General features: G+C 31.3%; 4 protein-coding genes and 1 long non-coding RNA gene across 18 annotated transcripts; 2 read left to right on the forward strand and 3 right to left on the reverse strand.

The window, feature by feature from the left end:
- Positions 1-1,123: 1,123 nt before the first annotated feature.
- Positions 1,124-9,225, reverse strand: LOC17886377. 14 transcript variants are annotated; one of them, XR_002833803.1, is made up of 23 exons: positions 8,991-9,224; positions 8,008-8,133; positions 7,727-7,837; positions 7,564-7,638; positions 7,030-7,134; positions 6,838-6,925; positions 6,635-6,753; positions 6,451-6,513; positions 6,123-6,224; positions 5,989-6,036; positions 5,821-5,895; positions 5,690-5,744; positions 5,507-5,596; positions 5,346-5,405; positions 5,187-5,272; positions 4,990-5,072; positions 4,637-4,707; positions 4,372-4,537; positions 4,211-4,278; positions 4,048-4,115; positions 3,863-3,934; positions 1,847-2,003; positions 1,124-1,341 (listed from the first exon to the last, which is right to left on the reverse strand). It is a non-coding gene; the product is annotated as an uncharacterized LOC17886377 (long non-coding RNA). The 14 variants fall into 14 exon arrangements; XR_002833809.1 differs by having other exon boundaries at positions 4,997-5,072; positions 7,564-7,837; positions 8,991-9,225; XR_002833798.1 differs by having other exon boundaries at positions 6,451-6,523; positions 7,564-7,837; positions 8,991-9,225.
- A 5,141-nt stretch (positions 9,226-14,366) lies between these two features.
- LOC17885766 lies at positions 14,367-15,067 on the forward strand. The gene has a single exon (XM_006292798.2). It carries the CDS (start codon positions 14,725-14,727, stop codon positions 15,013-15,015), a length of 291 nt encoding a protein of 96 aa, XP_006292860.2. The 5' UTR covers positions 14,367-14,724; the 3' UTR covers positions 15,016-15,067.
- A 762-nt stretch (positions 15,068-15,829) lies between these two features.
- LOC17885488 lies at positions 15,830-16,214 on the forward strand. Its single transcript, XM_006292972.2, has one exon. It carries the CDS (start codon positions 15,882-15,884, stop codon positions 16,188-16,190), a length of 309 nt encoding a protein of 102 aa, XP_006293034.1. The 5' UTR covers positions 15,830-15,881; the 3' UTR covers positions 16,191-16,214.
- An 891-nt stretch (positions 16,215-17,105) lies between these two features.
- Positions 17,106-19,501, reverse strand: LOC17886088 (protein indeterminate-domain 9). Its single transcript, XM_006291038.2, has 4 exons — positions 19,228-19,501; positions 18,670-19,069; positions 17,604-18,462; positions 17,106-17,496 (listed from the first exon to the last, which is right to left on the reverse strand). The coding sequence occupies exons 1-3, from the start codon at positions 19,379-19,381 to the stop codon at positions 17,643-17,645; spliced, it is 1,374 nt and encodes a 457-aa protein (XP_006291100.1). The 5' UTR covers positions 19,382-19,501; the 3' UTR covers positions 17,106-17,496; positions 17,604-17,642.
- Positions 19,502-23,196: 3,695 nt separating this feature from the next.
- On the reverse strand, positions 23,197-24,971 carry LOC17885623 (syntaxin-72). Its single transcript, XM_023782192.1, has 8 exons — positions 24,816-24,971; positions 24,353-24,478; positions 24,082-24,253; positions 23,894-23,979; positions 23,748-23,816; positions 23,623-23,667; positions 23,363-23,425; positions 23,197-23,277 (listed from the first exon to the last, which is right to left on the reverse strand). Exons 1-8 carry the CDS (start codon positions 24,969-24,971, stop codon positions 23,197-23,199), a joined length of 798 nt encoding a protein of 265 aa, XP_023637960.1.
- Positions 24,972-27,515: the final 2,544 nt, after the last annotated feature.

Below are 27,515 nucleotides of genomic sequence, written 5' to 3' on the forward strand. Positions count from 1 at the left end.
TATTACACATATAAAAACCTTAAGTCGAGTCTTATTCTTTTAAAAATATATTTACACACATTCAATTTAAAAAAAATTGTAGTGTGACAAAAATATTATTTTGATGAAAACAATTTAGAGCTTACGGATCAGTTGGTTGAGCCGGTTAAAAATAACTATGAAACTGTTATTTCTTTAACACTTTAAAGTGTATAACTGCAACACTTCATTATTAAATTACATTGATACTACGGGTTGAATCTAAAAACATAAAATTTAAATCTTACACTTTAAATAATAAAATTTTAAAATTGTTGTATTTATAGATTAAATATTATATCACGGGTTAAAGCCAATGTTCAAATCTGCCTACAAGTTTCTATAAAGCACAAATTAAAAAAAAAATACAACATCAAATATATAACCACATTAATTCTCAACCTTTACATATTTTTGCAACCTCTAAATTAATGATTCAAAGCATTTGATAAAGTTAGGAACTAAATCTCGTGCTTTTCTAAGTTTATGCATGTGTTAAAGTTAGGAACAATCACTCTGTTTACATCAATCAAATCTATATTACTACAATAAAAATATCTTTTAAAATAATAAAGTAACAAATCATCGTAGCATAACCACTAGATATATAAAGTTTTTAAAATACAAATATTATCCTGCTGTATATTGGGGGTTAAATCCTAGTATCATGCATTAGATTATATTAATACAGATACATTTGACTCCAAAAATATTGTTAGAGTCTTACTTCAAAAGAAACAAATATCATTAGGTTATATATAATGTGAGGTAATCTTCTTTTCTTAAATTAGCTTTTGGATATGAATTAGATTCATTACTAGTAGTTCTAATAAAACACGATTAGTGTGGCGTTTATGGCACAAAATTGCCACCATCTTCTAACAAAGGTAAACATAACTAATTCTTAGCAATGTTGAATAGCTTCTGTCTTGTAGTTCAACTCCTCACATAATCTGTTAGTTAATCCTTTTTTTTTTGGATATCGATTTTGTATATATGATATACTCATAAGACTTTTATTTAAGAAATTTCATTGTCTTCTAATCCAAATTACATGCACGATTACAAATTTGAAATCCCAAATGCTGAAAAAATGTCATCTCCATTAGCATGGGAAGAGTATATATGTATTTATTTGAGTACATTCTTTTTAGTCGATGATTTTGTTGTGCAAACTTTTTTGGAACACTTTTTGTATCAATTATTTCTTAAAGCCAAAAGTTTTTATTTAAATGATGATTTTGATTAGCATACAAATATATCAATAATATTCTCGATGCATGTTTCTACTCTCTGGGGTTTCTCATCCCTGCGGTCTCCACCCTGCAATATCCCCATATATAATTAAAACCATTGTCATTTATATTATACACACAACACAAGAAAATACATCCATATGTGGATAGTTGTTTTAAACACAAGTATTCAAGTTCTATATCTTAAATTTTCTTGCATAAACGTAAGACTTAAAGGCCCATAATTTTTAATTCTAAACTGTTGAATTTAGAAAAATATTTTTTTTTATCAAAATAAGAGTCCATTATAAAAACATTATGTCGATATAGTTTTGAAAAAAAAATCCTAGAACAAAAAGGCCCAAAAAATTAAATTGACTTAATTAGAAACTAATATTTCAGATAAAAGGTTTATTAATTTTTCTGTTTTGCTTAAGGTTGTCAAAATGATTAAGACGGACTACGTAAGACATAAACTGATATTTTGTGCTTATATATGTTAAGTTTATAACTTTTTTTTTGGTAGAAACATCTCTTACAAAAAACCATAATAATTTGACACAATGTATTGTAATCAGTAACGAGATCATTACTGTAGTGATTGAACTCGATGACTTGGTGGTTTGTGGCAATGCTCACGTATACATGGATTGATGCATGCATCTTCAGGGACATAAAGACCACCACACTTAAACATGCACTTGTCCTCACATGAAAGACCTTGTACTTCTCTTCCCATGGTCGATATTACTACCACCACCACCAACAACATCAGTACAATGCACTTTCTCATAGTCATTTCTCTCGACTCTTTTTTATTTCGTATAAAAGATTATGTTTATGTTATATATATACACAGATGAGAACATTTTATAGTCGTAACGTACATAACTAATGCTTACTTATTCTTTTAAAAGTCGTCCTTTAAGAAGATAGGAATCATATACTGTATATGCAATAAATAGTAAAGGATTTTATATTCAATTTAGTTACGTTGTTTTCTTTGATCATTTTCCCTTGATTATATTTTCTTTGATCATTAATTTCCCTTTTAAACAGTTTGACTGCTCATAACAAAATTCAAAAGATAACATAATCTTTAGTATAGGGTTATATGGAAAAAATCCTTTGCATGATATACTGTTTTCGAAACATATATTTTCCACCAATGTCTGGCTTACTACTAGTAAAATATGGAAAAATTTGATAAAATCTGCCAATATTAAACTAGGGATTGTATTGGAATGAGGATTTTAAAAGATTTTGGTTTTTCCTTAAACTTACATGTTATTCAACTTGTGATATATAAATATCTTCTCAAATCCTATGTTATTGCACTTGGAATTTTTTTTGGTAGAGATTGCACTTGGAATTTATGTAGGACAAAATAATTCACAATCACTTGTTATTCAATGAAAGGTTTATAAAAATAAACATTAAGTCCACTGTTATTGAAACTTAACAAAAAAAAAAAGTGAAAGAGATACTGAACTTTTTACCAAATCACTAATCATTTAAATAAAATCTAACAGATCTTTACAAAAGGGAATTTTAACTAAAGCGGTATGTCTAAGAGCTTCTAACATTCAAGTTAGAAAATGACGAGACCAAAAAAATTGAAAGAAGTTAACGGTTTAGAAGCAATACAAGCTATCTTTTTTAGAAGATTACTGTTTTTAGGAACGAAGCTAATAATTTTGAATGAATAAAGACAAAGACGTTAGAGTCTTTAGCTAGTTAATCTCCGAATGTAGAGTGTAACATCTATAAGAATTTTTCTTCTCCGGATTCGTATACCGTTTGAGATCTTTGGTACCACTAAAAACATTGTGTAATAAAATGATCTTGACATATTGCAGAAGAGATACACTACTAATGTCATTTACATGATATATATAGTCTTGTATATACAATTCGGGAAATTAAGAAAGGTGAAAAAAAAAAAATGAATTGCGACAAGATATGTTAAATATGGAAATAAGAAATGAAAATTGAATAGGAAAATAACTAAAATTGATATATTAGAAGAGAGAATATATAACATTCAAAATTATCCATGAATGGATTGTTATTGACATTATATATATAGACAACATTAGTATTTGACGTTATAAACATCAAAATATTTTCATTAGTATTTGACGTTATAATCTCTTGTTTCAGGTGATAATGAATTTGTTTGTTTTTGTCTTTGTCGATATTTATGTTGTGTTCAGCGGCGTGTGAAGTTTTCAAGTTTGTGGAGTTTTCGTCGATTCTTGTGTGTTTCGTGGCACGTGAAGTTTTATAGTTCGAGTGTAGAGTTTTTGGTCATTTTTGTATCGGGTTTCGTGGCACGTGAAGTTTTTGGTTTAAGTGTGGAGTTTGTTCTGTTTATCGTGTATCGTGTTTCATGTTTCGTGTTTGTTATTTACGTTTAATGTTATTTTTTTTGTGTTGAGTGGTAGTCAAATTTTCGTGAAGTTTTTGGTTTTGAGTGTGGAGTTTGTTCGGTTTCTGTTGTGTTTCGTGCTTGTTATTTACGTTTAGTGTTATTTTGTGTTGAGTGGTAATCAAGTTTGTTGTTGTTGTTGTTGTTTGTGTGGAGAGGAGAGTCTGAGGGATTATACCTGACTCTTCATTTGTAGTAACTCAGTCGACTACGCACAGATTTGTCTTGAGGAGTTATGTGATAAAAAGACCTGTGCACATGCATGAAACAAGAGAAAATGTAAAATATGAGTGTAGTAGAGAAAGATCAGAAAATTACTTTACTCTTTTATGACAAAGAAACAAGAGGAAACAAGAAATTTACCCAATTCTCCCAACACTTCGAGAATGCGATTCTATACTTCGAATTTAATCCATTAAAGTGTTGTAGCTCTGAAACAGAAGGAGATTTCTTATGATCAACAAATCTATCACTCAGTCACACCGAATCTGCTCCGAATACAGGAAAAAGTATGGCAGAGTCTTACTGTTTTGTTTTCCTTGCTTCAAGGTACCACTAGAAGTCGATTTTGAAATCATGAAACACCTTTTGTCACTATCCCGACCATCATGAAAGTCACATTGTTAGTAATAGCATGACTGAGACGAGATAAGATGTAAATCAAACAACCAGATCATGGAGATGTACCTTGAATAAATCTTGGACATACTTTTTCAGGCACATGAATCAGCTACTAGTTCCAGCCATGAATAGAAAAAAACAAACGTTAAGAAACATAAGTTTCTTGTCCACTGACTCTCAAGATCTCGGAAATGCATCTTTATCCTGATTTTCACACAACAGTTGATTTTTCCTGGAATGTTTCATAAAAGTATAACAAGTTGAAGTCATTACACACAGGGATAATTACTGAGTGAAGCTGATGAGGTGGTATAAATTTTAAGTGACTCACTTTCAACCAATCAAAAAGATCTTTACATCCTTCTGCTCCCATTTCCCATCTATTAGAGCTATGTAAGGAATCTGCATTAAAAGAATGAAATAGACAGCCACTTTGTGAAGACGCACAACACCGAGCCATAAATCAATAACATGCAACATACATTCTCTCATGTGCTTCTTGTTGTCACCAAGACATTTAGAACACCAAATTAAAAATTCGGAAGTAGATCACTCAAGTATTTTGGTAAAACAGACAAGCCATGTTATATTAAAATGTACAAATTTTATTGATTGCTTGACATGTATCTCCAACTTGGAATTAAAACACTAATAGTAATAGAGAACTATAGGAAAACTTCTAACCTCATACCAATTCCAGTTGGGTGGATATGTTTATTAGCTTCTTCTGAAATTTTATTTACAGCTTCAGTTGACTCCACACGCACCTACAAAAGTAGAAAAAATGAGTTTTAACTTTAAAGCTTATTATAAATTTCAACAAAGCTACAAAATTATTGTTAGGTTTAGACAACATAGAATATTTTCAATTTGTAATGGACCTTCCAGTTAGGAGTTTTAAAGCCCTTAAAAAGACAGGGGTAATCCTGCTACTGATTTCTTCTCTTGGTCTTATCTCTCTTCGAAGCTGCAGGAACATAATATAATTACAGAAAGAAAAACAAGAAATTCAAAAATTACCAAAATCCACACTAGTGTACCTCAAAAGGGGTTTTCTCATATTCAGCGATAAGTGCAGGCTTAAGAAACCATTTTGATGTCTGTAAACAGAAATAACACATTTTGGTTCATGATTAAATTATGTTTTTCTAACAAACACAAGTTGGAAAAAGCAAAAGTAGCTTAAAGAAAAAAAATCAACCTTAGCTAAAAAACTTGTGAAAAGCACCCAAAAGGTTGATTGCATCCCAAGATCTTTACAAGAATCTATCAAATCATGAAAGAAAAAACTCTTTCATCCAAATGAAAGTACATTAGATATTGTAGTTTTAAAAGTAGAGAAGTTAGGGGACCGAAATATCTAAGTAAGAAAATCTTTCAAAACCTTAAGTTAGCAGAAGAACCTTGGAATTTAGTTGCGCTTTCATGTTTTTGTAAAGCTACAAACGAAAGCCATGAATCATCCTTGTGATCAAATTAACATAAAAGTCGAAGAAAACTTACTGCAGTACATACCCTCTCGAAAACAAATCCAGAACCAAAAGCTTCGCAGAAAGCAATAGGACACTTCAGCAACTCGATCACAAGTGTCTGCAAATTAACACAAAAACTCAAGCAAATAAGCAAGAAAAAAAAAGAACAGAGGTCATGAGATTGCATTCATCAACTGAAGGTAGGTTTTACTTAAAAAAATTTGGCATTCGAAGATATGTGAGTGACTTGTTGCAGAACCTGCGTTTCCAAGAAATAAGTTCCACGGTTATTTTCACAACAACAATAGTGGAAATACAATATAAGAAGGTTTTTTGATACCATACCTGCACTTTCTTCTCATCCAATCAGGAACTGCACACAACAACCAAATCAAGATTTCCACTAACTTGTCTACTTCGATTTCTTCAAAACTTAAGAAAAAGTTGCTGCAAGGAAATAAATGTAAATAAAAATCACCAAACTGAAATATAATTGAGATAAAATGGGCTTATACAGCTTTGATCTGAAGAAATAAGAGGCAACATGAAACAGAGTTGAACCATTGGGAAATTTTAGAACTCAATTCAATAGGAAGACAAGCCAGGAAAAAAATAAAACTAAACTACAGAGAAAACAGGAAGTTAAAGCGAGAAACAGAGAATCAATTATTACCGCAATGTTATGTAGACAAATCCTTTGCCATCTTGTGAACGCTAAGTGCTCCATATTCAGTGGCTGCCAAAAGCTTTAATTTTCATAAGAACGCTGTATATAAATAATATCATGTAAAATAACACTGCTACAGTTCTACTACATCAAAGATGGATGCAGAAATGGCTTAGAATTTTCATCTTACCACACACTAATAATCAGTAGGGAAAAATGAATGAAGCACTAAGGTGTGCTTTGTACCAACACGGTTTACTTCTCAATATCTCAACTTCTTTCCATATGTAACTTTTCCTTCAATCGTCCCTGCTTGCACATCAACAGCCAGATAAATTTGGTTTGGATACTAACGACACTTACAAAAGCTTGAGTGGGACAACACATTCATACCTTCCTATAAAATTTCTATATGGTACTGCATAAGCCGAAACATGGATCTGAGCAGCATTCATCAGATTCCAGATGATTGGCTATGAAACTATATAATGAAATTTAAATGAAGAACTAAGAATGTTAAACAAAATATTCAACTTACACAACACAAAAACATATACAGAAAATTCAAAAATGGATTTGTAATACCAGGCCATGATGATTTTTTACGTCAAGACCCGCATGCCTTCACACCCCATTTGCCGAAGTATGAACTGATCTGATTCTAGACACTTAGTTGAACTCCGCTGATTACTGACAAATACAATATTAAGAGTGAGGTCAATGAAATAGAGGGGAAGTGAAAAATTACCATTCACCTCTTCATACATAGGGTTTTCTGTACATAGCTGATCCTTTTCATGATTTCACAAGTCACAAGAAATTATCAATGTGCAAGGGAAGCAAGTTGACAAGTATACATGGATGTATGATTATGAATGCATGGATGTATGTATGTATTGATGCATGGATGAATGCATGAATGAATGTATGGATGTATGTATGAATGCATGAATGAATGAATGAATGAATGAATGAATGAATGCATGAATGAATGTATGAATGCATGAATGAATGTATGAATGCATGAATGAATGCATGAATGAATGTATGAATGCATTCTTCAATTTATAGACGTTGGTCCAAAGACAACCGTACTTTGTGTTTATTAACATTACCTACCGCTTCCTTGATTCGCAGTACTTCAAGGTTAGTTTGCGATACTGAAATTGGTAACTATGATGAACCAGAACCACACTAATACATTATCATCATCAGCAACCAACAAAATAATTTGCAAAAAAAAAACATATTTCAAGAAGACGAAAATTGTAGGAGAACTCACCACTGATCTGTTCTTCATCAAAAACTAAATTGACCATATTAAATTATTTATATTCTCCACAATGAGCTTCCCATACAGCTTCACGCCAACATAGTAAAACCTTAGATGCTTCTGAAAATTCCAGAAAACACAAGAAATTATGAAAGTTAGACAGATAATCCTAAAAACCGTATTGAAATGGTGGTGTATATATATTTCTTTTCTTCAAGCAACAAAGACTTTAAACGAACTGTAACATCACAAAAATGTAAACCATAAAGAACAAAGAGCAAGATACAAACCGAAGAAACATTGATCCAGAGCAAATCTAACCCGAGAACAGAGGAGCACGTAACCATTTTTTTTATCTTCGATTACTATCCACCATCACCAGTGAAGTTGACGAATTCAGAATATTCTTTATCTTCCTGTCAGAACCCAATCAAGCAAATCACAAAACTATCACAGAGATGGTAGCGATGAAAATTAACAAAATTGATTGATCTCTTGGCGCATAAAAGCAAGAAGATTGGGGGTAAATTAAAGAACAGTCACAGTGATCTAATCAATCGAAGGAACCAAAAATGTTTTATAATCGAATCAAGCAACAAAGAAACAAAACTAGTAAACAGATCTATCGACTAAACCCTAAATGTTCGATAATCGAATCTAGCAACAGAGAAACACAATTTGTAAACAGATCTATCGACTAAACCCTAAATGTTTGATAATCGAATCAAGCAACAAAGAAACAAAACTAGTAAACAGATCTATCGACGAAACCCCTAAATGTTTTATAATCGAATCAAGCAACAAAGAAACAAAACTAGTAAACAGATCTATCGACGGAACCCCTAAATGTTTGATAATCGAATCTAGCAACAGAGAAACACAATATCTATCGACTAAACCCTAAATGTTTGATAATCGAATCAATCAACAAAGAAACAAAACTAGTAAACAGATCTATCGACTAAACCCCTAAATGTTTGATAATCGAATCAAGCAATAGAGAAACACAAATCCTAAACAGATCAATCGAAGGAACCCTAACTGTTCAAAATCGAATCTAGCAACAGAGAAACACAATTAGTAAGCAGGATCAACCGAAGGAACCCTAAATGTTCAAAATCGAATCAAGAAACAGAGGAGCACAATTCGTAAACAGAGCAATCGAAGGAACCCCAAATGATTAAAAATCGAATCAAGAAATATAGAAACAAAATTCAAAATCAGAATGATCGAAACTCTAAATCCAGGAATATGATCTCTCATGTAAACTGACCTTAGAATTGATAACCTTAGCGAACGCCATTTCTAGTGTTTAATCGCCGGAAAACGAAAAAGGCATTGATGCGAAACTTCTAGAGACAAGTTGCGAAGAGAAGAATTTTAGGGCTTCAAAATGAGAGAAAGATTTGTTTACGGCTCTTCTTCTTCTTCAAACGGCCTTGGTTCCGTTATAAAGAGAATTCAAATTTCGAAAAAAGCAAAATCCGAAGACAAAAATTAACCGTCTCAAATTCCAGCTTTTGTACACTGTGAGGTGCAAGCAAAAATTTAAAAAGTTATTTTATCCTCGAGCAACGCCGGTTAAAGGTGGTTCGTCCGGTTTCGTCTTGAATTTGGTTTCGTAAAGAGAACAATTATTTTAAGTTAAACCGGTGTTTCTTAAGTTAAACCGGTGTTAGATGTAACTAGGCATATCAATCGGGCTAGCCCGGCCCGGCCCGGCCCGAAACCCGTAAAACCCTCATATATGTGAGCCCGGCCCGGCCCGGCCCGAAAAATTTCCGAGCCTATATTTCAAAGCCCGGCCCGGCCCTAACAGGTCTACAGGGCTTTTCGGGCTTTTTTGGGTTTTATTTACCGATAAAAAAATCAATTTCTAAGTTCATAATAGTTTTTTAAAAACTATATTTAAAGGTCTACTATAAAAATAATGCATCAAATTTTAAATAACTTATCAATATTCAATAAAACTAACTTAATTTAAGAGAAAAAATAAAAGCCAAATAAATTATTTACACTTTAACCCAATAAAACATGGAACTAAAATACTTTAAAGTATAAGATAGAGTCAAAATTTAATAGATATTTTGATGATTTCAAAATCATGATACTTATATATATTTAGTTTTAGCTTTGTATAAAGATTTTAAAAGTAATAAGTAAGATTAGTAAGTAAATATGAAAACTATAACATTAATCAAATCTTTTAATCAAACTAAAATATTCAAAAAATTCAAAATATATTTGTATAAGGGCTTTTCGGGCCGGCCCGAGCCCGACCGGGATAAGCCCAAAAAACCCTTTATCCCGAATGGGCTTACCCCAAAAGACCCGGTTTTTTCTGGACATATATATTTAAGCCCGAGCCCGATGTTTTTCAGGGCCGGGCCAAACTAGCCCGCGGGCTTTAGCCCTAATTGACATGCCTAGATGTAACTTGTACCTTGGATCTAATTATATTTATGATTTATATATGTGTGGGACTTAAATATAACGTACTTCTTTTAATCGAAGAAAAAAATATACAGTATTTATAAAATAATGCTTCCTCATATGAGGTCAAAAAAAAAAATGCTTCCTCATATTGTAGAACACAAAATAATAAAAATATATATATATATATTTATATATATATATATTTTCTTTCCATTTTACTAATTTGACATTATGGCCCAACACTCTAAAGTCCGTATATACGTACGGGTATGAATGTTATACATGAATTTGGATAAAAAAAATTATATTTTATGGTAGCTATATTCAGTTCTCAAAATCTCACTCGAATATTCGTCAACTTTGGAACAGGTAACTATCTATTTTGGATGGTATATATATATTATGACAATTTAGATAATTTAGATAATTCTTTGAATATATCATTTTTCCATCTTGACAATTTAGATAATTCTTTTTGCAATTTTTTTAATGAATTTTATATGATTTAATAGTTCATGTGTTTACTAAAAACCTAACTCATAACTTAGGTTTACAATTGATCCGGATCCGATGTCATGTCGATCCGGATCTGTTAGCGTACCAATCCAAATTTTATGGTGAAATCATTGTTATTGCAAAAATTCATATTGGATGAAATTCAACCAAAATAAGTAAAGTTATATTTAATTTCATTTATAAACACCAACATAGACATGGGCGTTTGAGTCAATCATATTATTGTAACATATATCTTCGTCCAAAAAATAGAGGAGAATAATATTTGTTGATTTTATTTTTTGTTGGGTATTTTTTTTTAATGTTTTAATGTGAGCAGTGGATCATCTAGTTACAAATGCAGGAATTGATCCACTCTATTTGTTTGAAGAAATCGATGATCTCTCTAATGCGTCACCGGCTATGGTCATTTTACTCAGACCAAAGATCTTTCTAAGATGATATGTGTTTTCTACTAACCCTTTGAAATTATTTTTTCCTTTGTTGCATAGGTCATTAAACGTTTTTTTTTTGGGGGGGGGGGGGTCTGTATATTGCACCTTTTTTGCGTCTCCATACCTAAGTGAGTCCAGATGAAAGATCGTCGCAGTTGCTTCTGGATGTGGTTACATTGCCTCACCCCGATTGAGCTTTTATTGTGTAACATCTTTGTATCCATTTGCCTCTTATAATTTACTTAATGAATTAGATAAGTAAAGCCGCTCTGATCTCCTTTTATGAAACACTAAGAACAGAGTTTGGATCAGAGATAGGTGTTACAATTGTAGCACCAGAGATCGTTGACTCGAAATAGATCTAGATATGGGTGTAAACTTGTAAAAATATACACAAAATACTTTTATGTGTGCGTAAAATTAGATATATATATATATATATATTTTAATAAATACATCATAAAAAAAATTCTATAACCTCTTACAAAAATTAAAATCTTATAAATAATTGGATCGAATCTCCTAATAGTAATTATTATCTAGAGGTAACTATAAAACATATAAAATTTTATAATTTCTCAGAATTAAAAATGGATAGATGAAATGAGCATTTTGTAAGAGGATTAAACCAAATGGCATTTCTCAAAATTTCTCAAATCAAAAGTAGAGCATATATAAAGCATTTCTTTACAGAAAAAAAAAAACAATCATAAGTCAGTTATATGTAAATATTTCTGTTTTGAATCTTTTCCAAATTATATATAAAAAAATAACATTTTTATAAAACGGATATCTTTCTTTCAAAGCATATAAAGAGGACTAAATGTTTTCTCACATTTATATATAGGGAATTCTTGTAATAAATAAAGTTGAATTAAGTAAACGTATATTACGCTTTAATTTTGTTTTGTTTTGTTATTTTACTGGTCTTCTACCAAAAAAAAAGTATATTTTACTGGTTTACAAAAAAAAAGTGTATTTTACTATATTAAGCCTTCGTATTTAGTGAAAAAGAATCTAGCGTCAATATATTCACATAGATTTCCTTTGTTCCCAACAGAACAAAACAAAAAAAATAAACAATACAAATAGTCAGCCCAAATAACCAATCAAACAAGAATTAAAACTTTGTTAACTTCAAACAACGAGAGGAAACATGCAAAGAATGCTAACTATGCTTATGATAGCTTTGGTTATCATGCTATCAATATTTACACATGCAACAGGGAATGATCTTGCACCTGCTCCAGCATTTGCCTCAGGACCTGAATCAGAGCAAAGATTTCTCCCTAGGCCTAAAGCTTGTCTTCACGACGTGCAAACAATTCCAAAATGTGTAAACGCAGTGAAACACTTCAGATTCCATAAGATCGATAAGGAGTGTTGTAACGCCTTACTCTCTCTTCCTGGAGATTGTTTCGGGTATATTTTCCCTGCGCGTTCGGTCATTCGTTTTCTTCTTAAGTTGGCTTGTAAAATACTTAGTCACATTCGATAAAATAAAAATTTGTATATTAGAAAAAAATTAAATAATATGTATGGACTATTTTATGATGATTTGTTCAATAGAAACTTTGATCTAACTATGGTTACATAATATAGAAAAAAAAATCTAATTATATTTTTTTTATGATACAAACATTGCGATACTTATTGGAAGGTATTAGACCAACATTATCAATGGGATACCCTCTAGTGTAAATCTTATGCTTAAGATCCCATTGACAATAATGTTCCTCTTAGAAATTGATCAATACGATAAAGAATCTCATCAGTCTCAAATTTACATCAATTAAAAAAGAATCTCATCTGTCTCAAATTTATCAGTGCGATTTTTTTTTTTAACTACTTTTAAAAAGTAGATTTATTTTACAGAGCATTTCTTTACAAAAAAAAAGAAAAGAAATTATTTGTATAATTTTCTGTCTAACTCTTTTTCCAAATAAGAAAAAAGTAACATTAATTTCTGTATTTTTTTTTTCTTTCAAAGCTAGTATAAAAGAGTACTATGTGTTTTCTTACATTAATTTATATATAATTAATTTTTGTAATAAAATAAAGTGAATTAAGTTAATGTATATTACACTTGAATAATCATATTTTTATTTTAAATTTATTATATATAAAGTGTATTTTTAAGCTCAGCTTCGTATCTAGTGAAAAAAGAATCTATTTATATTAAATACATTTCGGAATGTAATGCATGAATAAACATAGATTTTCTTTGCCAACAAAATAAACACATAGGTTATAACCTTTTCTTTTCTTTTTTATAAAACCTTCAAAGAGCGAGAGGTAACATGCAAAGAGTGTATATGATCATAGCTTTGGTTATCATCATCAAGCTATCAAAAGTTATATACACAAGAGGAAATGATCTTGCACCTGCTCCAACATTAGCCTCAGGACCTCAACAAGAGCAAGGACTTATCCCTAAGCCTCAGGCTTGTCTGCACGACGTGGAATCAATTCCAGGTTGTATAAAAGCATTGAAACACTTCAAATTCAAACAGGTCACGAAGAAGTGTTGTAACATTGTACTCTCTCTTCCCGAAGATTGTTTCGGGATTTTATTCCCTATGCGTTTTGTCTTTCGTTTTCTTCTTAAGTTGGCTTGTAAAATACTTAGTCACATTGGATAGTTTTTTTTCTGTATTGTATATATTTATTTAGTTAGTTTCAGCAAAAAATTATATAACTTATGAACCATTTTATGAGATGATTTGTGAAATAGAAACTTTTATCTAACTATGGCTACACAATATTGAAAAAAAAAATCTCTTATGAAGACTATTTTTGAGGAAGAAAAATAATAATTATAAAGATAGTAGAATTAAACTGTTTGGAAAATACGTAGTATAAAAAATAAAAATAAATAAATAAATAGAAAAATGGTTGAGAAAAATGTGAGTTTGCCACATAAACACCAAAAAATCTCTTTAAAAATATATTATATGTGCTTTCATATCTACATATAGTGAATCCTAGTATTAAATAAACAGGAAATAAGTTAATTTCCCTTGAATAACTAAAGTGTTTTTAAATCTAAAAGAGAAATAAAGTTTTTTATTATTCATGTAAAAATAATTAAGTTCCCCTATATATAAAAAAAACTTTAATTATTTTAATTAAGTATTCTTTTAGTATATATTAATGAGGTGAAAAATATTATCACCATGTGTACTTAAATGCATGAATAAACACAGATTGTGTTGACAAAAGAAAAAAAAAACATAATGTAGATTGTGTTTTTGAGAAAAAAAAAGAGAAAAGAAAAACTATATAAAATGCTAACCAAAAAATCCAACCATATATAGAAGTTTATTAATACTAAGGGCATGTGCATCAATGGTATTTCCCCCAGTCCCTCACGTTAAACGAGAAGAAAAAAAAAACCATAAAACATTAAACTTTACCATCGTATATTACTATTAGCGGACCCCACTGACACGTGGTGGCTCTTGAATGATTATCGTTTTTTTTTTTTTTAATTTAAAATAAAGAAAAAAAAATGTTGGTAGGACGTCAAACGGCTGCGCTTGCTCTAAGAAACAATCAAACAAGGAGCTAAAACATACAAATAATGTTGACTTTGACTATGATCTTGCACTCGTACCATCGATGGTAATGGCACCAGGACCATCGGTGGCAGTGGCACCACGACCATCGGCTACACCAGGACGACCTGAACGAGAGGACCAAGTCTTGCCTGACCCAATAACTTGTTTCCACGACGTGAAAGCAGTTCCAAAGTGTATGGAAGCAGTTTTGGAATTCCGATACAAAGAGGTTACAAAGAAATGTTGCAAAGTTATGCTCTCTCTTCCCGAGAGTTGTTTTGGGGTTTTGTTTCCTATTCCTTTTCTCTACCATCTTATTCTTAAGGCAGCTTGCAAATTCATTAACAAATGATGAGATTTTTTTTTTTGTAATATTATGTTCTCTAATCAATGTCAATAAATAATATATGTAGAACTATCTTTATAGTTTATAAACTGTTTTATGGCTACGTATTACAGCGCAAGATCTACAATTTTAAAATCTTCACACTCTCTTTTTGCCTTAATAGTGTATAATAGATTATAATTAGTTTTAATTAAAGACATAATCATCAGTTGTTGTGTGGTCTGTGAAAAGCTTGCATTGGTCAAAATTGTTTATTTAACTTCTATATCATTTTCTACGAATTAACAAAAATGAACCTGTACACAAATTTAATAAAAAGAACTATCATTTAACCTTTTACCAAAAAATTAAATAATATATATTAAAAAAAGAACTATTAAAAACCCAATTATTTTCAAACATAGAAAGTAAGTTTAATAACTAAAGAAATCTTGTCAAAACAAAAAAATAATAACTAAATAACTTTATAATGTCTTAAATTTATCATTATTTTTTATGTTCCATTATAACTTATCACTTCCTTAATATCAAGATAATTTTTTTATATATAATTTGTGTTTGTCAATTGTCATATCTATAATGAATCCTTGTAAGTTGTAATAAAGAAAAGTTCATTAAGATAACTTCCATTGAATGATAAGATTTGATTATTATTATTATTATTAAGAACAATTAAGTTTTTTATTTATTTTAATTAATCTAAAACTTTATGTAATGGAAATTATTTTAATATATGTTAATGTAGGGAGAATACACACAGATTTCATTTTTTTTATTAAAGCTATATATAGAGAGTTCCACATCCAAAAGACCCCAACCAGAAAAGATTATCAATACTAAGGTAATAACATCAAACATCAAGCAGAAGAAATATGCAAAGAGCGTTGGCCATGATCGCGATAGCATTGATAATCATGTTATCAATATTTATACAAACACAAGGAGAAGATGATCTTGCTCCTGCTCCTGCTCCATCTCCGAAATCAGAGCTCCCATGTCTGCACGACGTGAAAGCAGTTCCGGATTGTGTAAAAGCAGTGTTTCACTTCCGATTCAAAGAGGTCACAAAGACGTGTTGTGATATCTTACTCACTCTTCCTGATGATTGTTTCTTGTATCTGTTTCCTATTCCTTATATCTACCATGGTCTTCTTAATACTGCTTGCAAACATGCTTCATAAAATATTTGCGATATTTTTCTTTCATATGTTTCAACTATCTTCACTAATAAAATATTGTAAGAAAATTCTTTTTAATTTATGGATTATTTTATAAAGATTTCTTGTGAAATAGAAAACTTATCTTACTATGGCTATATACAATTTAAAAATCTTCTATGAAGAGTGTGAAGAGTGTTAAATTTTATTTTGAACCGGTTTCAAGTTTCAACGTTTGCAAGGGCCTAATTAATTAAGATTACAATTTTTGTTAGCATTTTTGAATGTTATAAATTCATAAACGAAAGAAAGAGAAAAGTTTAATGCTAATAACAAAGAGAATTATTAATCGTCAAAACTAAGCAAAAAAAAAAAAAAGAAAAAAAGACTTTTTGATACAGATCTTATCATTTTCCTAACATTTTCACAAGAATTCATAAAAATTTGGGCTATAATCCTAGGCCTATGTGGCTCCAGGCCAGTCCTCTCTCAAGTTGTATTGGACTACTTTTCTAGTTTGGGCCGGCCATACTCACAAAAAGCTCATACCAATATACCATTTGCTGTGCTTACTGGATGAACCACTGGTTCCATCACATCTCCCAAAACTCGTTGTTTAAGATAAGCGACACAATAATTGAAACAGGAAGGTTAACATATATAAGTACCATTATATATGTTACAACTTACAACTACATAACTTCTTCAACACCTCTATACAACCCCATATGCCTTCTCTTCGACAATATCGCAGCTTTTTAACTTCACCTAGGTGCAAAATTATATTATTACGAAACTACGAATGGTTTGATAAGCTCACTAATGACTTGGTTCATTTGTTGGCTACCTCGCAAATTGTGTCAAATGGACTTTCTCATTTAAAATAAAAAAGACCCCATTCTAGCTTAAAAAGTGACAGAAAAAAAAAAAAAAATTCAATAACAATACAAAAGTTTAACCTTTATACAAGGAAAAAAACAAAAAGGTACAACGACTTAAAGTTTAAGTTCTTTTCCTTGTTTCTTTTTAAGTTCTTTCAAAACTTTAAAGCATGAAATAATTACAAGAAAGAAAAAAAAAAAAAAACAAGAATGAGAAAAGACATAGCGTATGCTTTGCTGTGCATGCATGTTCAGAGTTCAGACGCTTCGCCATGCATGCAGAAGTGGACCCGAATTAGCTTCCCATCTCCGTCAACCGAGTGGACCCAGTATGCACCACCGAGTTAACTCAGAGATTCTCTCCGAGTAAAAAAAACTCATCTCTCACGGTGTTTCTCCGCCGTGCTTAAGCTGTCCTCTCGTCACTTGGTCTTAAATAGTTTACGTTTCTGCATTTAGGAAAAAGAAACATCATAAACAGAGGAATCCTACCTTTTTCTGCAACTCCATACACACATGACACATATAAGAATAACATATAATGTGATATAGTTACCTTTATCATATACATGGACAACGATGTGTTTTTACCAAACTACTGGTTCCTGTCGGCGGTTGGTGTACCGTCGGCGTTGGCAGGAGGAGACGAGTCGGGAATATTATGGTTGACCATCATTAATGGCCAAGTACGGTGTTGACTTCCCACACCAAGAAAGTCTCTAGTGAAGCCTCCTTCATCAACTTCTTTAGTTTTGATATTCTCCGTTTGCTTGTTGTTGAAGATGGATGTGGTACTCATTAGACCAAAAGCCTTGCTATTGTTTGAGCTTGATGATGATCTCTTTGATCCCATTTGAGCTGCCTTTTGTAGCAATGCCGTGGCTGACATGGATGTTACTTGTCCACCGTTTTGGTTGTAGTTATTAGAGTTGTTGTGTGATTCCGAAGAGAACAAAGAACCACTAGTTACAACGTTTTTGATCTCATGTTCTTCTTCATTCTTGGAGATTCCCCTTTGGAGGATGTTGTTATTGTTGTTTTCGTTGAGAAGCCATTGGTGAGATGATTGTCCTTGTAATTGCCATAGATTTTGAAGCGAGTCGGATGGGCTACGAGTTGATGGAGAGGCAAAAACATTGGTTTGTGTGGTGGGAAGCTGGTTGGTGAAGGTTTGTCCCAAAAAGGCTTGGCGGTTGAAATTGAAACCTTGTTGATGATCCAATTGGGAAGATGTAGTATTAAGCTGTCCATGTTGATGATTTGGATTGATGTTTCCAAGGTTGATTTCTGCGTCCGGGGCATTGTTTAAATATCCGGGTGTGGCTGGAGCTGCAGCTGGTGGAACTGAGACAAATCTAGCACTCTCTTCAGCTAAGGCATCACAGAATGCTCTATGTGTAATAAAACTATCCTTCCTGTTACGATCCATTTCAATCATCCATTAATTATACTAAATTAATAACGTTACATATGTATAATCAAAGATCTTATATATTGTTGGTTCATTTACCTCCGCAGCATATGTTTTATAGTATGAACGTTGTATATATAGTTTAAATTTATATCTTTAACTAGAAAAGAAAATAAATATTGACTTAAAAAATGGGTGTTGTAATATATACCTGGAAAAGAGGGTACCACAGTCACATCTGTATTCTCTAGTACCACAAATCTTGCTATGAGCTTTCCAATCGGACATGACAGCATACTTCTTGGAACACTTTTCACATTTCCACTTCTTCTCACCATGTTTCCTGCTAAAATGCTTCTTGATTCCCGTTAAGTCACCAAGGGCTCGGGCCGGGTCGTGGTGTACGCAAGTCTTCTCGGGACAGATGTACACTTTTTTCTTAACTAGCTCCTTGTTAGTCCTTTGCTTTAGCTTCCATGGAAGGTTATGACCTCTACGGTGAAGCTGAAGGTTCTGGTCTCTCTTAAACCCTTTGTTGCAAACCTCGCATATGAATCGGTTAGTCGCCATGAGTGAGTTTGGCGATAGAGCGATGACTTCTGCATCTGGATCTGGTTTAAGAAATTTAATTAACCAAATAAAAACCAGTGAAATAATATCTAAGGAAAGTTGGAACAAGAATCTTGTTCTTGATTTTTAAAATTATCAAGATATTATCGTATAATTAAAAGTCTAAGATTTAGATTAAGTGTAATATATATAGACATACCTGGATTTCCCGGTAGATTTCTCTTCCTCTTGGCTGAGTTAGAAGAGGTAGCATTAGGGTTAGGGTTAGGATCATTTGGTGTGATGTGTTCTTGGTGAAGGACATAGCTGGGAAATGAGAGGTGATGATGATGATGATCATCTGGCATCATCATGTTGATATGGGTTTAGTTGAGAGACAGAGAGAGAGAGGGAGAGATGGAGAGAGAGTTTCGAAGTAAGAAGACAAAACAGGTGGACAGAGAGAGATATACAGAAACACTCTTTAATTTGTCATACAGTTCTCTACTAAATCAAGTAAAATTCTGAGAGCAAGAAGACAGAGAGTATTATGAAGAAGAAAACAAGTGAGAATGTATCTAAACTTATTATATTTCCATTATAATATATAGAGTATAAAAATAATACACCTAATTTACAGAATTATATAATTCATATATTGTTCATTAGTTTTTATTCTGAACCTCAAAAAAAATATATTAATGTATTGTTTTCTTACGGCTATTAGCGTACAAGAAGTTCAACTATATATAACTTTGACAATTAAGCTTTATATATAAAGTCATCAAGTGTTCTTAATATAAATCTCACAAGACTTGTAGAGAAATAAGTAAACGCAAGATATTTCTTAAGTTCGAAAATTTTGAAAAAATGGGATAGATGTTTTATATTTTCCAAGAAAGCTTCAAAAAAGAGTTTTGTATTTCTCATTTTTTTTTTTTCTTGGGGTGTCGTCGGTACAAATTTTTAATAAAATAATAAAAGAAAAATTTGTTTTATTATTTGTGATAGTAAGCTTTTGGACAGTTGCGAAGAGTCCTGTAGTATAAAACCAAAAAGAAAGCTGGCGAAGAGGGAATCTCTCTCTCTTCACACACGACTGTTCCTCTCTTACAAGTCGGTCAGCGATAGACTTGAACTGGACCACTGTCTATATACTAACACCTACGTTAACGTTAAGTATGTATACATAAAGTCTACGTACGTATACAATCTAGAAACATATAAACACATGTGTTGATCTTTAAACTTCATCATGTTCATTCATTTCTAATTACGGTGTTGGCTCTTTGGATTTTTGGAATCGATTCATTAATTCACATATATAACATATTAACATAGTATAGTAACAATAGCTAGGTTGAACCAAGGTTAGGTACGAGTAAAAAATAACATAAGTGATTTTCTCTTCAACAATATTTTACAAAACGATATATGGCTATTAAAATCTAATAATAAGAAAATATTATATTTTAGAAACCAAAAATACCAAAAATAAGATAAAACTTTGGTTTGGACTTTGGAGGTTTTCTAAGAAAGAGACACATAATAGAAAGGTCTCTCAATTTTGCTAACAAAGTCGTTTATTAAACCGTTTCTCGTTTTCTCTTATGCTTTTCTATATATTATTTCTATAAAATTTAATCTTGAGAGATAGAAACGAACGTTGGAGCTGCTCTAAGGATTTTATACAAAAATAATTTCTTTAACTAATTATTTTATTGAATTTTGAGCTTACTTAAGTAAATTATTTATGAGATTTATATCCATTACTTATTGATTAATCAATTAGAAAAGTTCTTGTTAGGTTAATTATATGAGATCCATTTCATAATTCTTTATTTTTTCTATCTAGAATCTCTAAGAAGTAAGAAGAACCTAGGTAAGTTGCTGATCTTTAAATCCTAACAACATTCTTGGGTAAAAAAGAATAAAATCCAAAAGAAGTGATGTAGAGTTCTAAAATAGACACAAGGGTCGACAAGGTATGTGATTGGGGTCCCTATAGATAAAGGAGATTAGATCTCATCTTATTGTTCAGACAAAGATATATGACTGTTCCCTCTCCTCTGCTTCTCCCTATCCAAAAACTTTCTCTGAATCTTTTTTTTTACTGTAGTTTTTTCCTTTTAAGAGAATCATAATATGATTTAAACATTTTGAATAGATCAGGTAATCTTGTGCTAGAAATAACAAAACTGTTAATGATCATGTAAGTATTCATATAGTCTGCATGCAAGTTGATTATATCACTAATATGTTAGGATGAATGGTGGTCATGATATGAAATCTAAGATAAACAGTCCATCTGATTCTGCCAGCCAAAATATTTTTTAGATTTTGTTTTGTCTTATTGAAAAAAAAAAGTAAAACAAGACAGATTTTTAAACTTGTATGTCTACTTTATTTATGTAAATTGTCTATGAAAGCAATAGAATGTTCAAAGTGTGGCTTTTAATTATGAAACTTTTTTTGTCTCACAAATCAATCAAAACTATAATAGCTAGGCCTATGATCCATAGTCAAATACTACAACAACTGGTAATATGGTTGATGTCCAACTTCGGTAGGAAAACCACAAAAATGACCAAAAAAAAAAAAAAAAAAATTCCTTGCAATATATATTTTATAGAATTCAGTTCATTGTTTGAAAAATTTGTTTGGACTGCATTCACTATAGTGGGCTTAATATGATTTAGTACGTGGCTCACTAAAATGTCAAATACAATAAATTAAGCCCACTACAAATCTCCATAATAATTTAAATATGACTGTTGTCGAGAATGTATAAGCCAATGTCCAGTGATTATTCACTTATAATCTATTTTGGCTTTATTCATGTCAGATATGAAAGATTTAGAACCTCAAATACCATCTTAATTATGATAGTAATGTGTTTGTGAGAAGTTAAGTATGATTTATTTTGTAATATGTTTAAAATATACATACTTTTGTATAGAGGAAAAAATGAATATGATGCAGAAAGAAAATCTTCCAGTAAAGAAAATATACTGAAGATTTGGTGATAGAGACTAGTTGCCGAAATTACATTATAAATTAGACTATACAAAATTATTTACTATAATATTTGTGCGTATATCCTACTACGGATTCTTACTAATATTATATAAATAAGTGTAAGTTTATTTGATTTTAAAGGTCTTCACCAAATTTTTAACGTCATCGATTAAAGTTATAAATTCTACGGTAAAATATCATCTAGATCAAAAATATTTGATAAGGACTTGAGAGAAATGAGGAAAATCAAGTTCTCTTTACCTACAACGATCCAACAGCTTCCTTCCAAAAGTACTTATCGAGTATTAAAATAAAAAAGTAAGGAACAGAGAGAAATATACTATGTGTTTGTGTCAGTCTAATGTATATGCATGCATTGTGCAAGAGAGAAACTATAATACAAATCATTGTCTTTATGTACATGGAACTTACATTTGGTCTCTACAAGTAGTACTAGACTTTGTGTGTTCTTTAATCTTAGGTTTTGTTATAAGCGAATCTCATGTTTGCAACTTAGTGAATCGCATTTGCTATAATTTACCTTTTAATTACATCGTTTTAGGCAAACCGCGTCACTTAAAGTCGATTGGTTTAGTCTATTTATTATATAGAATTTTGGTAAAGACTTGTTAATACTCCAAAATAAATATTGTACTTAGTCTATTTATTATATAAAAAATTTAAATTGTATACATACATAAGCACAAAATGCTTGAATCTGAATCCAAAACCGTAGATATTGTATATTTGAAATGGATCAAGTAACAAATTGTGGTAATGCAAGAAATCTTAAGCATAAATACATTTGATGCTTATGACATAATCATTCAAGTTATAGTAGCCAACAAACCATAAAAATATTAGTAGTTTGAATTACCGTAGTTAAAAAAAAAAGAAAATAGCAAAATATTTAAGAAAATGAGGTTAGATGACTCTTAATAATATTTTCACCAAGTTAACTATCTTGCTTTCTTGCTTTCCAAGAAAGTAACATTTATAGTTTGGTAGAGAAATTAAATTACCATAAAGCTTCACAACAACGAGAGAAATGTCGATGTATGCCATCTCCAACTTTAGTTTAGAGCACTGTAATTTGAGAAACATAGTGATTTTTTTCACAAGTTAGAGATTGAATAAAATATACATATAGAGTTAAACTTAGACATCAGGCTTACTTGTAGATGTAAGAAACGATGCCAAGGACCACACAGAGAAGAACAATGTCGATGCAGAAGTTGCGGCTTGATCTCATCTGAAATCCTCACCCAATTTTAGCACATAGAGTTGTGAATCACAATAGTAACTGATCAAGAACATAGCTCTGTTTTAATTTTTACCTGCACAAGCTGTTTCTTGAGTCGAACATTGGTGTTCTTTAAATCCGAAGTTGCTCCATCGACCTAGAACAATCATGCAGATCTATTATATGTCTAGTGTTTTGATAGAGAACCAAACGTAACCTAACGAACAGTATCTTGAATAGTTACGGATCTATGTAATCTTGTCGGCTTGGACTCTAAATCTCAAGTATGAGACGAGCTACAAGACTTTTTAGATAGAGGAAGAATCATCACAGGAGAAAGAATAAGAATTTCACCTTTGTTTCCATTTCTTCCATCAATGGGACTTGCTTGTCAAGTTCCTAAAAATCGAAAAGTCGTAAATCCGGATTAAATAGTAAACTCGATTACATGTGCCATATGATGAGTGAGTACAACAAACCTCGTTCATGTCACGTGCTAAGTTCTTCAGTGCATCCAAGCCTTCTGATATGACATCAAGACCCTCGTCCTGAAGAAAAGACAGAACATATACTAATAATGTGCACACGTACTAATATGAACATATACTAAAGACAGAACACGTACTTGTTTCTTTTTCCTCATCTCATATTCTTGTCGAAACTGGCTAGATTCTTCAGATTCCTGGAAAAATCCATCGTCCATGTCTTCCTCTAATAGTAACCAAGGAAGAAAAAAAAAACTCATATTCACATATATACATTACTCTTGTGTTATAAGACAAGAACATGGAAACAAAAGAAACATTATACTACCAGACATATCAAACTTGATGTTCTTGTTAGGTGCAGAAGCACCTCCTCCCCAATCATTACTAGCTTGCTTTGCCGCATGTTCATTTCCATCAGGTATCACTTGAATCCTATCGGCTAATGAGATAACTAGATCACATCGGGATTCTTGTTCCTCTCTCGTAAGCCCTTTAACCTTTCACAAAATCAAAAATTAGAACCAAAATTCAAACACAACCATATGATATATTCCTCGTCTTGACTCATTACTCATTAGTAACTAATAATGTTAAACCTTCTTAACAGCGAGTTTCTGTAGTTTAACAACATCTTCAGCTAATCGCGCTTTTGTCCTTCGAACCTCAGCATTCATAGCTACCGCGGCTGCTCTATTCTTCTCCGTTGACGCCAACTCCGCTTTCTACATGAGTTTGATACAAATTTAAGAGTCTTCACTCAAAATGAACCACCTTAATATATATATGGTTCGAGTAGCGCTTGGGACGAAATCATATAACATGCTCTGGTTTCGGGCCTAAAACTACCTATATCATATTCTACAATTCTCACATCACATTCAATCTCAAAATCTTCTTAGATGAAACAAAAAATAATAATAATAAATAGACAAAACCTTTTTTTTCAATCATCATCATAAAACCAAATTTATAAGTATGAATCTTGGCATTTTAAAGACTTAAAGAAAAATCCAAAAGATTAAGAAACATATTTTAAAAGAGAAGGAGATCACGACGAACACGAAGAACAGCTTCGATATCGGAATCGATGGAAGTGTAGAGACGAGAGAAGGCATCGTCCCCGGAAGCTCCAAGCTCACGCTGCTTGTCAATGTCATACTTGTCGTATTTTTTGCAAATCTCATCGACTCTAAAGATAATATCAATGACAGGCATTTTCTTCTTCTTCTTCTTCTTCTCCAATGTCTCTGATCTGGTTCCCTGTTTCTTCGTTCACAATCATTCTCCATTTTTTTTGGAGTCTCTCCCTCTTTCAAGAATGAGGCGCAGAGCGTAATCGTCGGTCTAGTAATAATAGTTGGAATTGTTATTTTTTTTTTGTTTTTTAATAGTAAATTGAAATTTGAGTATACTTTATTTTTTCAGCCCATATTTGTAATGGGTCATATGGCCTAATTAAGTTTTCTTGGATCAAAGAGTCATTTGGGTATTAAATGTTAAAACCATTAATTTGTATTTAAAACCACCTTGAGGACTTAGCAGTACTAGATTATGAATCTTGAAGAACTTTAGTTTAGATTATCAATAACAATTGATGGAGATGATTTTAGATCCGACTCAATCGTTAATAAGTGGTCGAAGCAATTCAGCTGGATAAGTGGATATGCGAGTTACTTAATTAATTACTACATTTTGAGGTATTACGTTATTTTAGTCGTAGGCAAATTAAAAGAGGAGGAGTAACGATGGAAGAAATGCATGCATAGAGATAGGTTCATAATTCTTCATGTTTGATTTTTTTTGTTCTTTTATTTCTAAATGTAAAATAAAGTATATATAACCAAGTGCTAATAGTTCGATTGGTAAAAATCTATAGCAAAAGCTTAGAGGTTGCCGGTTCGAGTAGCTCTTGGGACGAGACCATATAACATGCTTTGGTCTCGGGCTTAAGGGGATGTATGGGTTTCGGCCCTGAACCTCTTTGATTATTCAAAAAATAAAAAATAAATAAAGTATGTAATAAGACCATATTTGAAACCAACAAAATATAATGATTTAATTTAAATCATAAAAATATTTTAAGATATTGTAGAAAGAAAGTTGGTGATTTTAAATTGTTTGATCTTTGAACATTGAATAATAGTTTTGACTTAAAAGTATAACTGATTTTGCTTATTGAAGTAGTTTTGACTAATTGGATATACTTTTAACTATTATGAATGTGTTGACTATGTGATGATAGTTTCCATTAATAACATGTTGAAAGCAATACAAAAATTTGGTCATTTCTTCTCTCTTTATATATATAAAGAGTTTCCATCAGTTATATACATATATAGATAAAGAGTTTTCATGAAATATATACATATAAATCTTTAAGCAAAATATCTGATTAAGAAGAGAGAGATATGAAGAACAAGTGGAGTGCTATGATGGTTTTGGTTTTGGTGGTGATGGCTGCCATTGGAGGAGAAGCAAGGACGATTCCATGTGAAGAGACGTGTATAGAACGCTGTGGCTATCATGGTGTCCAAATAACACCGACCTGCTTGAAAAAATGTTTTGATAAGCTATGCATGCATCTTCCACCAACAAGTAGTATCTTTCAATCTGTTTCGCATTCAGAGTAACTCTCTCTCTCTCTCTATCTTTCTCTATATACATACTTGTGTGTATAGTGAGTTGACATGGTTTATGTTGTGTTTATGTAGGATGAAGACTAAAGGGATAGAAGAAATGCATGCATAGAGATCGTTTTGTTCATGCTTGATCTGTTTTTATTTCTTCTATTAATATATGTAAAATAAAATATATAATAAGATAAATATATACAAAAATTTCATATTCATGCAAAATTATTGGTGGACGTGTAGCAGATATCCTAAAACTTTTTGTGAGATTTGTGATCCACTCTATTTCGTTGGGAACATTGTTAACTTTTTACATATCCTTTCAACAGCTTTAATTTGCTTATCACACTTTGTTCGGATCCGCTTTAACGTGTGGTTGTGGATTGACTTTTTAAAATGGTTTTTTTTGTTACTTCTACTTAATATTAATTAAGAGTTTAAACACGTTAATAAGATTATTAGGATGAAGACATGGTTTATGTGGAGGTTATGCAGGATGGCGACTAATTAAGAGAGTTTAATTTCTCAACTGTTCTAAATATGCATTAAGTATCTTATTACTTTCTCCGTTTTGTTTTAAGTGATGTTTTCAACTTTCTATGCAAATATTTAATGTATTTATTAAATTTTGACCAATCATATTATACATCATATTTTCTCATTGGTTGAATTCATTGTACAGTAAAACCTCTATAAATTAATAATGTTGGGACCATGAAAATCTATTAATTTATAAAGGTATTAATTTATCGATAAATTAATAAGTATTAATTTATAGAGATATATTCCTAATTTGGTTTTCATGGTCACAACATTATTGATTATTAACTTTTATTTTTTTCATATAAAACCAAAAACTAAACAAATTACCATTCAAGATTTTGCAAAAACTAAAATTTACAGCAAAAATCAAAAACTAAAAAACTAAAAACCAAAAGCCAAAAACCAAAAACCAAAAGCTAAAACTCATTTAAAAACTACAAAACATTCATGGCTTTTATCATATTCATGCATTTGTGATCCTCTCTGTTTCGTGCAAATCGTTACTTTTTGATTAGTATACGAACAGCAATTAACCATATACTGTATATGCATTAAAGTCCGGAAATCTAGTAAATTTTATAAGATT

Source organism: Capsella rubella, unplaced genomic scaffold (assembly GCF_000375325.1).
Source record: "Capsella rubella cultivar Monte Gargano unplaced genomic scaffold, Caprub1_0 scaffold_5, whole genome shotgun sequence".
Taxonomy (NCBI): Eukaryota; Viridiplantae; Streptophyta; class Magnoliopsida; order Brassicales; family Brassicaceae; genus Capsella; species Capsella rubella.

Bases quoted from the DNA above. Each gene is read 5' to 3' on its own strand.
- LOC17886088 (XM_006291038.2), bottom strand. From the start codon at position 19,381: ATGATGATGCCAGATGATCATCATCATCATCACCTCTCATTTCCCAGC. The intron at 19,070-19,227 runs GTATGTCTATAT...TTCTTAAACCAG, and splicing joins AAATCTACCGGGAAATCCAG to ATCCAGATGCAGAAGTCATC. The intron at 18,463-18,669 runs GTATATATTACA...GGATCGTAACAG, and splicing joins TGTGGTACCCTCTTTTCCAG to GAAGGATAGTTTTATTACAC.
- LOC17885766 (XM_006292798.2), top strand. From the start codon at position 14,725: ATGGTAATGGCACCAGGACCATCGGTGGCAGTGGCACCACGACCATCG.
- LOC17885488 (XM_006292972.2), top strand. From the start codon at position 15,882: ATGCAAAGAGCGTTGGCCATGATCGCGATAGCATTGATAATCATGTTA.
- LOC17885623 (XM_023782192.1), bottom strand. From the start codon at position 24,971: ATGCCTGTCATTGATATTATCTTTAGAGTCGATGAGATTTGCAAAAAA. The intron at 23,426-23,622 runs GTGAAATTCTTA...TGATTGTTCTAG, and splicing joins TGGAAGAAATGGAAACAAAG to GTCGATGGAGCAACTTCGGA. The intron at 23,278-23,362 runs GTAAAAATTAAA...TGAGGATTTCAG, and splicing joins TCAAGAAACAGCTTGTGCAG to ATGAGATCAAGCCGCAACTT.